At 43.3% G+C, this 13,464-nt stretch overlaps 1 protein-coding gene across 1 annotated transcript in view; it reads right to left on the bottom strand.

Annotated features, from left to right (window-relative positions):
- LOC146776065 (polycystin-1-like protein 2) overlaps positions 1-13,464 on the bottom strand; it is an 865,077-nt gene that overhangs the window by 155,708 nt on the left and 695,905 nt on the right. Inside the window, exons 29-30 of the mRNA XM_085637447.1 lie at positions 7,321-7,544; positions 5,041-5,257 (exon numbers count right to left, since the gene is read on the bottom strand). Of these exons, the coding sequence (XP_085493573.1) occupies positions 5,041-5,257; positions 7,321-7,544 (441 nt within the window). The remainder of the gene's footprint in view (positions 1-5,040; positions 5,258-7,320; positions 7,545-13,464) is intronic.

Genomic DNA, 13,464 nt, shown 5'->3' with positions numbered 1-13,464 from the left:
ATGGATTGCTGTCCTGTGGGTTTTAATCCATAATGTGACTGACGCTTCAACAAAATTATGGCTGATGAGGCTGGTCCATTACTCACTCGGTGTATTCTTCCTGGGCTCCGACTCAGAGTGAGAATGACACAGGCAGCAGGCAGTGGCAGAAGGGGGCTTGCTGTCTCATGCCTACCCATGTTGAACATGAGGCAACTGCAATTTGTCCATTTGGAAGTAAGTTAGGCTAACGCCAATGTATGAAACTTAATGTAATTAAAAACACTTTACAGGGGAACACAAATCAATTAATTGCTTAGGGCCTCCTGCTATAGTGAGCAAAATGTGTGCTATTTGTGCACCAGTTGCACTTTCATTATGAGCAATTTACATTCAATCCCTAACACACCCATACATACACTCACTCAACCATACAGTTCATCACAGATGCACTCTTAAAACCGTGCACCCACTGAATCACCCACTCACACATCTAGTCACAGAGTCACACACACCCTACCCACACAAACACTCAGGCACCCATACAGATATTCAGACAACCAATCAATAACCCATATAGACACTCTTATAGCTATTCACAAAACCATGCAGCCACTTATACACCAACACACAGACACATACAGACATTCACACAGTTTAGTCACTAGTCTGCAGTAAGATACATTTAATGACTCACTTATAGAGTCAGTTACGTACCTAGAAAATCATCCATTCACACACTTGTACACCCACTTATTCTTCAACAGGCCTTTCCCTATATATATTAAACATATTAAAACTGTTCAGAAACACATACTCAATGGATGATGTCATCAGTGATGTCATTTGAGATGTCATCAGTGATGTCACTGACCATGTCATGAGTGATGTCATATGTGACGTCATCAGCAGTGCATTGCGGGGGCGCGAGTTATAGTTAGCTGAACTAACTATAACAGGGGAATTTCTAGGGTTTTGTTCGAGGGAAATGTCCAGCTAACTATAAGGCCCCTGAAACCTATGGTTTTTTCAGTGAATTTCTAAGGTTTTTTAAATGCCAATTCGTAACTTTAACGCCCCTGAAACCTATGGTTTTTTCAGTGAATATATGTTAGAAATGGGATTTCTGGTTGGCTAGGGCTTGCGTCTAAGCCAGGCAGAAACCACCACTCTAGTCAGGGCAAGGGAGTTACATGCTGAAGATAACCCCTGCTCACCCCCTTGGTAGCTTGGCACAAGCAGTCAGGCTTATCCCAGAGGCAATGTGTAAAGCGTTTGCGCCACACACTCACACAGCAGCAACACACTAGGCACACCACAAAAGAAACACCACACAAGGCTATATCAAAAATAGCCTTTGTATTATCATAAACACATTAGAAACGTAATCACACATTCACACTGTGCCAACTGGCACTAGGCAATATTCACAGGGGATTATATACAGGAAATATAAAACACAACCAGTAACTACTTATCACATTAGCATTAGACACCACCCTAAAATATCATAGTATGACATTAGGCAATAAATCACATTAGGCCCAAACCTCATTAGCATAAACACATCACACATTAGGCCTCACCAGCATAAACCATCATAGGCATAAACACATTATGCAATAATCATGGTGCATACATCACATTTGGCAGTGCACTGCTGTAACACAGATAAAGTGCACACAGCACCTTAGCATACACTGAAATGACCCCAGGTCAACTGGCCTTCTGTGGGGCTCAAATGCCCTTTGTCCAAAAATGTCAGGGCTGTAGGGGGGGCCTTCCAACTGGCCCCCTGTCTGCCTCTGCAGCGCAGCTACTGCGCAAATGCGCTGGGGCGCAACTCATCCCCGTCTCATCTCCAACACAATGCCTGGCAATGCCACCACTGTGCCTCTGACTTCCAAATAGAAATTACCCCAAGCCCCACTCCTGGACTTCTAAAAGGATCTAGCCCAACGTTGCAGCTGCCCGCAACGGCAGTGCAGCTGTGGTGAGAAAATGAGCAGCAGTGCTCTGGAGCCCCGCTCTGGGGCTCTTTTAACCAATTTGCCCACAACGTTGGAGCGGCCCGCTCTCCTGCGGGTCCGCTCAGGAAACCAGGCACCAACAGTGTGCAAAGCGAAGCCCTCACTCACGAGGCTCTCTGGTGCCGCTCCTCTCTCTGCTGTGGTCGCGGCGGCCTGCCTCCACTTCTACCAGGTGGGGTCATGCAGCCAATGGAGCCCGTCAGGCTCCGTACTTCTTCCTGCTTCCGGCCGCAGCTCCGTTCAGAGTCAGGCAGTTCGCCTAGCTTCCTGGTCGCACTGCGGCAGCTCCGCTTCAGGCTGGGCCACGGCGGTGATCCCTCTTCTCCACAAGTGCGGGGTGGGCACATGCTTCACATAAAAAGAATTGCGGGGTGGGCCCCCGCTCTTTACCTGAAACGCAGGGTGGGCACCCGCTCAAGACGCACCAATGTGGGGTGGGCACCCGCCTCCGTAAGCCCAATAGCGGGGTGGGCTCCCACTGTGAAGCACACGATGCGGGGTAGGCTCCCGCTGTCTCCCTGCAACTCGGGGGAATCTCTACGCTGGGGATTCCCTCAGAGGCTATGTGCAGCTCAGCGCTGTGAAGCCCCAGCACTGTCCTGCGGATGAGAAAGGTAGCGCTCCTGAGGCGTTGAGTCCGAAATGCAGAGAGGCAGACCTGGGCACAGGCAGGCCAGCACGTAGGGACCCCCAGGAAGCTGCAGCTGGGTCCCACGGTGGTTCCTCCTTACCCAGCAGTCCTTCGGCCTCCCAAGACAGGCACAAGTGAGCACACAGAAATGCCAACTTCTAAAAGTGGCATTTCTAAAATAGTTATAATACATCTGTGCACACCATTGCACAACATTTATTATTACCATTCCAAATATACCAAACTTGACCACGCTGCTCCTCTCTTTCTGGAATTACCACTGAATCACTTATCAAGGAATCCCCAAAGCATTCCTATGGGAGGGCAGCCCCACAGTAGTGAGAAACCAAAATGGCTGTTTGTCACTACCAGGACATGTCACACACTTAAGGTACATGTCCTATATTTTACCTACAATGCACCCTGCCCATAGGGCTAGCTGGGGCCTACCTTAGGGGTGACTGACATGCAGTAAAAGGGGGGTCACAGACATGGCACACACTTTAGGTGCCACGTCACATTGCGTGCACAGGCCCTGCAATGGCAGAGGCCTGAGATAGGTTTGAAAGGCTACTTTGGTGGGTGGCGCAATCAGCGCTGCAAGCCCACCAGTAGCATTTAATTTACCAGCCCTGGGTATCTGAAATACCACTTTACAAGGGACTGACGGGTAAATTAGATAGGCCAAACAGGTGTAGACCAATCTCACCATATGTAACACAGAGAGCACACGCACTTTACACTGGACAGCAGTGCTAAAGTGCCCAGAGTCCTAAAACCACCAACACCATGTCAGAGAAAAGGCTTGGAGAAAGGCAAAAAGTTTAGGGATGACCCTGTAAAAAGGTTCAAGTCCAACAATATATATATATATATGTATATATGAAAAAAAGAAGTGGAAATCTCTGTTACAAAGTTTAGGTGGAGAGCAGCCACTGTATAGAGCACCCTACAACACCAGCGGCACTCTGAATCTGCTCACCACAAATGGCTGTTATTCTAGCAAAGATTTTAAGCATAGGTGTCATGCAGTGCCATCCATGCTGAGATATAAAGGAACAAAGTATTTTACCATTCCTAGAACAAAGTCGTTAAGCATAGTATTCGCACAGTGCCATCCAAGCCGAGCTGGAAAATTACAGAAACCTTTTACCACTCCAGACACAGTATTACAGCTTTGCATTGGTAAAATAACATTCAAGCCAACCTGCAATGAATAAAAGCAACCCCTGACATGTTTCGCTACCATTATCATTAGTGAGTTATCAATGGGTAAAAGTGAATAAACTAAGATGTTTTTGACAAAAGAATTCTGAGTGACATCAGATGAACAACAACAGCAAAAGGCGAGTTGTCCATGATTTCACTCAGAACCCTAAGGGGAAAAATTAGACCCTTATTTACTTTTTATTCATATGTAATTTTATGTTACATACCAACATCATCTGCCCCTGATTCCAACTGCTATTTAGGTGCATAGGAGTAATGGGGTGACATACATAAAATAGCCTTTCCTCCCTGTACCGAACGTGAAAAAGATATCTGGCCACCTGTCATCCCCTCACATCCCTTCCCAAGGATGTGTTCTCTGCTTCCAAGCACTGCATTAATGGGCAATTTGAGAGCCCTGTTAAAGCAGCCTGGAATTCCTTTATGATACAACAAAAGTTGGAAACAACTTTTGTTACCTAATGTTGCTATATCATAGCAGTAAATAACCAGATTCAGATTAAGGCAGTATGATGTGTGTAAGTATAACTGATAAATGTAAGCATCTAAAACGCCTCTACCCTCCCCTTTGTGTCAGCATTAACATTAACATATAGCATAAAAAATGGGCGGTTCACGATTTTCTAAGCTGGGCACCCAACTCTGGAACTCCATGCCAATCGAGATCAGACAGACGACTGATTATATGTGTTTTAGAAAAAAATTGAAAACCTGGCTCTATTGCTAGTTACAATTTCCGTGGTGGTTCTTGACTTAGCGCCAAGAAACCTTTGGTGTATGTGCACTTTTATAAATTCCCTCATAAGATAACATAACTGCAGGGAATGTGTCACCCTCACTCTGTTGCTCATACCCCGGATAATTCAACCTAAATCTGATATCTGACACCAATATTGAAGAAAGTATCAATGCAGTTAACTAACGCATATAAACAAAGAATACATCATCAAAGTTCTAGTGTTTGTCTAAAAAGCGGAAATTAAAACTAAAAATAAATTAGAATACGGAGTTTATTATGTTTGATGAGCTTCTCATAGGGGTTTCAAATCCATTGTGTTTGTTATTTATCGTTTGTTTAAATAAAACAATAAAAATACATTTAAAAAACAAATATATTGTCCCACATTTCCAGTTGAGCAAATGTAGCAGTATGATGGGAAAACTACTCACCCTGCAGATTTACAGATCCTAAAGTGAGAATGAGAGGTTCTTCCTTTTTCTTGCTCTCATCAAAAAGATCTTGCCCAGCCCGATTTTGCTGACGAATTATTTCTTCCACCAAAGCCAACAGTTTGTTAATGTCAGTAGACTTTCCAAAATCTAACCCTGAAGAGGGCAATGGAGTTTTCATAGTTTTAAATAGTGAATTGGCAATTCTTCTAATGTCCTATAAGAAGAAAACAAAGGGTTCATGAAAATACGTGTGACTGCAGTATTAGTAAAACAATTTCTCCTATTTTGGACACAGCCATAAAAGTACTAAGACTATATGGGAATCTCGCATTGTACTAATCTAGGTTCACCTGCCAGATGCAACCTGTAAACAGTCTTCCTTATCCCAGTCCTTAAAATCTGAGTTTGTTTCCACCCCAGAGACATCGTTTTACTCTTTTACCAAAGACTGCATTTTGTTTTAGCACTATAACTATGTCTAAACCTCCTGCCTACCCATAAATGCCCCTTGCTTTTTAGTGTTAGTCCTATAATTATGTCTAAACCTCCTGCCTACCCATAAATGCCCATTGCTTTTTTGTTTTAGTCCTATTACTATGTCTAAACCACCTGCCTACCCATAAATGTCCTTTGCTGTTTTGTTTTAGTCCTATTACTATGTCTAAACCACCTGCCTACCCATAAATGTCCTTTGCTGTTTTGTTTTAGTCCTATTACTATGTCTAAACCACCTGCCTACCCATAAAGGCCCCTTGCTGTTTTTATTTAGTCCTATTACTATGTCTAACCCACCTGCCTATCCATAAATGCCCCTTTCTGTCATTAGCCTGACATGCTTTCCTTTACCAAGCCCATAAAAATGGCAAGAGGGTTCTGGGCTGTGACAAGAAAGAGCTAGCACAATAAAAAATACCAGTAAGTGATCTAAGAATTATCTATTGATCCCGTCTTATTCCTCACAGTCCTTATAATCTAAGGATGTGCCAAGCCTTAATAAGGTTGTCAACATCATTTAGAGAAATAAAATATCATTATTATGCTCAGTAAAAAATATTTTGTATTCATAATATTCCAATCTCTAAGAAGAAACAAAACATAGAACAGTACTTTGTCTGGAAAACTATTACATCAGACTGAAAAAACATCTAAATGTTAAATTTAAACAAAGGTTTTAGATGCAGTCTAAATTGCTACTTTACATATCTCAGTCAAAGCAAATCCTCTAGCTTCCCCCAAGAAGTTGTCACTTCCCTTGTTGATTTTCTAATTAAGCTTGAAGAGATTACCAGATCCAACGCTTTACAGGCATGAGAAATCACCGATTTTACCCACATAGCTATGAATGCCTTTTTCCCTTTGTTACTTCCTCTATTGGAGTCTAACGAGGACTGAGAAGACCTAAAGTTAGCGGATCAATCATTGCAAATTAGTAATAGAACTACAACGAACCTTTAGACTTATGAATCAGGGAAATGCAGTACATGATAAAAAAAGTAGGAGGCTGTCTCTTGGGTGGGCACTCCCTCAAATTTTAAGGACTGCGACAAGGCGGATGGGACCGAGAGTTAAGGGGTAGTCGCGCTAAAGATATAGTGGATACATATTTTGTATACCTGGTAGAGAGAAAGACTTTGAAAAACTCGATGTGCCTCGCAGCTCCTTCCTGTCATAACATTATATGTTTCTAGAATATATAATGTATTGCTCACTGCAATTTTGGATTAGGTTACAAGAGAAACAGAAAATCAAGAAAATAACATTTCAGATAATTCATATTTTCGATATTAGATATTGTTCAAGAAGTTGCACTGGACTTTTGTTGACATGAATGGATAACCTGTTTTTTTTAGTGCCAAAATTCTAAAGAACATTGCAGTAGGAACTTTCATTACTGAGGCCAAAGAATACCACATGTACCAAGATATGAAGAGTTAATTTAAAAAGTAAAAGAAATTCATCAGAACAAAGTTTACCCTGTTGATAAATTATGCTTGCCTACTTGATTTCACTTTTCACCAAATATCTATGCACACACTTCCACGGTCTCTGTGTAAAAAACCTCGACCAAATGGCCACAGAACTACATGTAAACGCTCTATATAATACCCCAAATTTAGTATTTGAATAATATATAATCAACCACAAAAATAAATCAGTTGGCAACTCCTTTTTTTTCTATACTGGCGGTAGAAAGGCAAATAATGGTCCCTAGACCACTCAGCAATATACATTGAGAAGATTGCATTCAGGAAAATTGTTGTGGTTGCATAAACTTGCCTTTATCACAGCTTCCGGGGTCAGAGTGGCGCACTGTGTGTTCCGCAAGGCAGGAGACATAGTCGGCGACACCCGGCCGCTTTTCCCCTGTTTCTTCTCCTGCTCTTTGGTTTGCCGCGGGCGGATGTTTCTAAAGATCTGGACGATGAGTAGGTTAATGGGGAACATGAGGATGGAGCTTTCAAACCCAATCATCACTTCCTGCCAGGTGAATTCTATCCGACCTATAGAGGTTAAACAAGAACGGAAAGGCGGCTAATTAGTTACATTTTGAACAAATTTATTCCACAGAGTTAATTTCTTAGCTGCAGTTTGCAAAATATAGTTTGGGGGAGGGAGTACGGCCGCACATTGTGCAAAGAATGCATGCAAAACAACTGCCTAAGTCAGAATATTTGCAATAGTAAAGCACAAGCATTGGTACTGGAAAAGAGCACTAACCTCTATCAGAGGCGCAACTAGAGCCAAATTTCGGGGGGGGCTGAGCAAAAATTTCGGGGGGGGGCTGAGCAAAAATTTCGGGGGGGGCTGAACTTTAAGCAATAGGCAGAGTGGAGCTGCAGGGGCTCTTAGAAGGGGTGAAACAACAGCGAGGCCTCATTAACATGCGAATGGTCTTTTAAAGACCTGTGAAGTGCTCGGGTGCGGCTGCTTTTTTGCCCGGGAAGGTGTCTCAGCCCGGGCTGCCACACACGACGGGGGGGGGCTGAAGCCCTGTGAGTCCAATGGGTGTTGCGCGCCTGACCTCTATGCTACTAAGACCGCTGGTAAAGTGACGCTCCTTTGCTAATGAATTGTCTTACACGTGATGACACCCTTTCACAATATAGTTCTCAATCAAAATGCTTTAAAATTTAAATACATTAAAAAGCTGTAATGCGAACAAGATTTGGGCACTACTATTTCTGACGATGTCTGGCAGAAGTTGTTGGGATGGGCGGCCAAGACCTCATTCTTTCTCCAACACAAGGCCATCTTATAAACTTCTAACGCAATGGTACTTCACTCCAGTTCGGTTGCATGCCATGGTGGGAACCTCTGACCTCTGTTGGCGGGGCTGTGATTCTAGAGGCACTTATAAGCATATGTGGTGGAAGTGTATACATGTCAAACACTTCTGGGCAGAGGTGCTTCTACTGATCTCCCAGATTTGTTCAGTGATGCTACCAATGGACCCCTTGGTGCTGTTACTGGGAAAGGCTGAGGAGAACTCTGCCTATCCATACACAACCCCTCGCGGGAGATTACTCACCTTTTTCTTATTAGCGGCTCGGCTTACAGTAGCTAACTTTTTGAAGGCCCCTCTCTCGCAAGTTTGGCTTTGTGGTAGACTGAGATATGGCACATTTATGCTATGGAATGATTGACTGCATTGGTTTCAGACACAATGTCTGAATTTGAATGCATTTGATCACCCTATAAGACGTATGTCAAGAGAGACAGGGCAAAGGTGAACCCCACAATCGCTGCACCCACCCTCCTGCGGCGAGCCCGTATGGATGGCCTGTCATTATCCGATGGAGAACTGGAGCATGAGGACTGACGTGTGACCATAACCAATTCCGCCACCAATGTTATGTCTTCATGTTGACTTATTGGCTTGATGGCTTTCTCCATGTTTTACCTACTGATTGTATTGCATTGCCCTTTGCGCCAATATGGCTTTTGTGCTCACATTTGTTTGCTTGCTTTTTATTGGCATTACGATTACCATGGACTTTCCCTCCGCATCCCTCCCATCCTTCCATTGTTTTCCTTTGCTTTTTTTCTACGTGTTTGTAATGTTGTACAAATGAAAAGAACTGATGGATAAAGTCTATAAATTTGGAAAATAAAATAAACTGTAATGCTTGTTTCGTGGAAAACGAGAATACCTTGCTGGCAATGTCATACCATTGTCGCAGCGCCCTTACAAAAAGTACGTTTTTGGCGGGAGAAGGTTCCATGCAGCAGGTTTTGAAGATGATTCCTTCTTCAAGGGTACCCAGTAAAGTTCCTTCAGGGTTGGGATGATGTGGTCATATTTCTCTCAGCCACTGATGAGTTTTACTGCGCTGCGCACAATGGTTGCTCTTTGTTGCAGCCACCTAGGTGATGAACAATAGCATCTTGAGGATTTTTTGAACCCTGGAGGATATATTTTGGGGGCGGAGTACAGAACAACTTTACATTTATCACCCATTTTCATCCAATTTTACCAAACCATAGTGAATTATACAGTAACCTTTCAGGAAGGCGGGGCATACAAAGACAGCCGGAAGCTCAAGCTGTCTGTGATGCGCCAGTCAAATAATACCCAAAGGAAAGCTTGACCAAGCAGTGATAAAGAAAGCCCTGTGGGGTTGGAACTGAATTTTTAAGTCTCACTTTATTCATTCTTTATAAAAGTTCGAGTAAAGGTACTGCGAGAGCGTGGGTTCGAACCTTCCGCCTCTGGCTTTCATCTGTTTTGTTCATGCTTTGCTATTTTTAGCCGGTCTGTCACTCAAACCCCTGGCATTCTGAGGACTGTTCCTTGACAACTGCGTCCTACAGGGGAGGACCGCCCTCCGGAAGGAGCGTTCATTGCAGAAACCATCTGCGAGGGAAAGCAACAGCAGAGTGCAAGCGAATCTCATCGCATTAATTACTGAGAAAAGAAATTGTGCAAGAAAATGGAAACAAGGAGGAGCTGAGATAGGGGACGGAAACAAGCGCCAGGTGGTCCTAAAATGGATCCGTCCAGAAAGGATTACGAGCCGGCTTTAGTGCTGGTGGCACCATGTGCGACAATGTTTGTTGGCGCCCCCCCAATGACCACCTCCACCACGGATTCTCTCACTAGCACCCTTTAACACTGTCCAAGTCTCCATAACCATACTCTCTCAGATGCATTGAATTAGTTATATAGCGCCACTCATACCAGTGTAGGGTGTCCGAGCACTTTGCATCACACGCACATTACACAGAGACAATCAATCATACGTGTGTGAATCAGTGTATAGGAAATGTTACATAAGCCAAAGGACTAAAAGTGTAGGAGTCACATGTCATCCATACTGGTAGGCAGTATAGTTTAAGAGTGCTTGGTGTGGAGAAGCACAAACTCAGAGTCAAAAAAGAAACAGCATACTTGGGAGTTTTCTTTAATAATAAAAATCAATTTCTAGCCAAATTAACCCTTCTTGCAACATTAATCAATGTTCTAATAATGTATACTTTGCAGTGTGTATGCAGTTCTAGGATGAAAGTTAATAGCTCACTATTCTATATTAGGACTTTAAGTTATAAATTGCAAGCAACAAAAGGATGCCTCTTTTGAAAGCAGTAACCTGCTGATCTGTTTACATCATAGTTCTTTGCAGCAGGCATATTAACCCTCTGCGCTAACTTCACCTAAAAGTCAAAACCTCAAATATACAAAATGCTGCTCTCTCTCCAGGAAGATAATTAATCACAGGAGTTATCTTGACATTTATGTGAGGCCTGGTAATTGCTGGGGAAAAGAAACTCTGCAGCAGGTGCTTCAAAAGCATAATAAACTTTCAAACACGGCGCCCCCAGGAAGCCAGCACCCGGTGCGGTGGCACCGGTCGCACAGCCCTAAAGCCGGCCCTGGCTCCCCCTATTGGTGGTCCATTCCGCAAGACCCCTGGCCTGACGGATATATGCTGCCATGTGGCGCTGGAAGTATGGGCCTGGAGGGTGCTAGAGCCTCCCAGACGCCGTGATAAGGTTCAGATTGGAGGATTAATAATCAAGGGATTTTTATTTATTAATCGTGGAGCTGTGTGAAATCTGCCACATGACAGGCAACACCATTGATAAAATGCAGCCAATTCTGTTTTTACTGTTCCTATCAGTTAAAATGTAGGGTATTTTATAGTTTTAACCAGCGAAACTCTTGCTGGGGAAGAAGAAAGCAAATCTATAGAGCTACAGTGTTTCAGGGGTTTTCTCTCACATATCTAAATAAAGACATGCTGCTTGTTTTAGAAAGTAATATATAAATATTTCAAAATCTATGCCAGTGGTATTGAGACTACAAATGAGGCACTTAAGTTATATGATGTCGATGGCCAGCACACCCAGTGTGAAAGCTAGTCCAGGACCACTGATGCCGGCATCGAAAAAACATAAGCACCCTGGCAAAATCCTTTATAAGATTCCAGTTCCCCAAAGGAAGGTTGAAAAGAAAGCAGAGTATTCAAGTGACATATCGACAATAGTACTCCATAGTATCAAAGAAAATTACTCATGCAGTCCAAGTTATATAAGGAGACTATACTCTCAGCGGGACTAGGTTATTGCACTTAAACAGAGAACCCTTGTCCTGTCCAAGGGGTTCTCTATCCATGATAGGTTTGATTCCTTTACTGTTATCACATTGAGTTCTAAATAGTTTTGCAATAAAGTTTAGAATTTCTATGCAAAACTATTGTCGCTTGTGGCTAATTTTAAAAAAAAGAAGCTCTAGTGGTGATTTAATGGAAAAACACTTAACAAGTGTATTGATTTTAAATGCAATTTGAGGCTTACTGGGAAGGTTGAGCTGTGCTCCTTTGATAAAATAAGAATAGGATTTGTGGAAAGAAATAATCTCTGGAAGGCGAAACAAGTCCTTGTAACAGGTGTGAGACAGTGGGATATTAGTTGTGGTAGAAGGTACTCCTCCATAAGGAACGACATCATTGTTCTTGCTGCAAAGATTTCAGTAATTTACACCTTGGCTCAACCACTGGTAGCTATGGCACAGGGCAGAAAGGCTTAAGTTAAGAAAAGGTGTAATCCTTTAGAAGTATTAAACAGTTAAAAAGTTGAAAACACAACACAGGGCAGGTCTATTGGACCTGGTCACCTGGCGTCCTCTAGCAGCTTGTTGTGTCTTTGAACTTATCAGGAGGTCAGTCAGCTGACGCTTGGAATCCACCTCTTTGGCCTGGGTATAGGTGGAAGCAGGTCCAGCCTAACAGATCTTCCCAAAGGTCTCAGAGGCAGGTACAGTCTCGCTTCTGTCTTTCACAGAACCAGTAGCATCTGAAGAGGGTGCCCAGGCGTGCCACATTTATGTCTGGTGCTAGCCTTTGGGTGGGGGTGCTTCCTGGGCCTTCCCTAACCAATAGGGATAATGTCCCCACGGGAAACCCTACCCACATTTCCAGCAGGTCATGTGTGTCCTACTGCAAACAATCCCACAGTGCCCCTCTCTACCTAAAACCAAAATGGCATAACCTCCCTTCCACTGCGCAGAGTTCCTTTGCCCACTAGAGAGGTGTGGCCAGGGAAATGAGCAACCTCTCCTCTCCCCTGTGGTCTCTTCAAACCAGTTCTGGTGGTAGCTCCTGTCCCATTGGGATTGGTGTCTGCCTTACTAAGTGAACAAAAGAGGGCCCTACCCAGGTGTGAGCTAACATCTCCCTGTGAGAGGGTAGGCATTCCTGAAGTTCATTAAGTTCCTGGGCATAGCCCATATGGCTATCCTGCTAGAAGAACAGAACACCTCAACATACCATGACTTTGTCGCAGCTCTGGGAGCACATTGACACCTCATCAAGGTGCTTTCTGGTCCCGGAGGACAGTTAGAAGCTCGTGCCAGTGTGCTTCTAGAGGATTTCGTCAGGGAAAAGGTGACTTTCTAACAGTCCCTTTCCTAAAGAGATTTAGTACAAATCTGACTTTACCAGTGAATTGGGCTTGGAATAAATATCTTAAAAAGTTGAAGAATGAAGTTTGTAGATCTTACTTAGGCGGAGATAACAATATCACATGTAATATTGTATCCCAATGGTTTCCTATTGAACAGCTAACTTTGCTACAGTGAAAATAGCTTTTGGGAACTTGTCAGTGTAAGTAAAAATTTAACATTAAACTTTTACAAGTCCTACTTGAAAATACGGTGCACCCTGCCTTATGGGCATTAAGACCTATTTAGGGTGACATTAATATATAAAGGAAGGTTTAGGCCAGTCAAAAGGAGTGACTTTGACAGGTCGAATTTGCAGTTTTCAAATTGCACAAACAGGCTACAGTAGTAGACCTGCAGTCATGTTTGCATTGCCACTGTAGTGAGTAGCACAATGGGTGCTGCAGTCCAATGGTGGCATTTAACTTACAGGCCCTGGGTACACTTTTTACCATATACTAGGGACTCATAGGTAAGTTAAA

The sequence above is a fragment of the Triturus cristatus genome, chromosome 12, assembly GCF_964204655.1.
Source record: "Triturus cristatus chromosome 12, aTriCri1.1, whole genome shotgun sequence".
NCBI lineage: Eukaryota > Metazoa > Chordata > Amphibia > Caudata > Salamandridae > Triturus > Triturus cristatus.
Note: the sequence above shows the minus strand (reverse complement) of the source record. Positions and strands in the feature narration are given on the sequence as shown.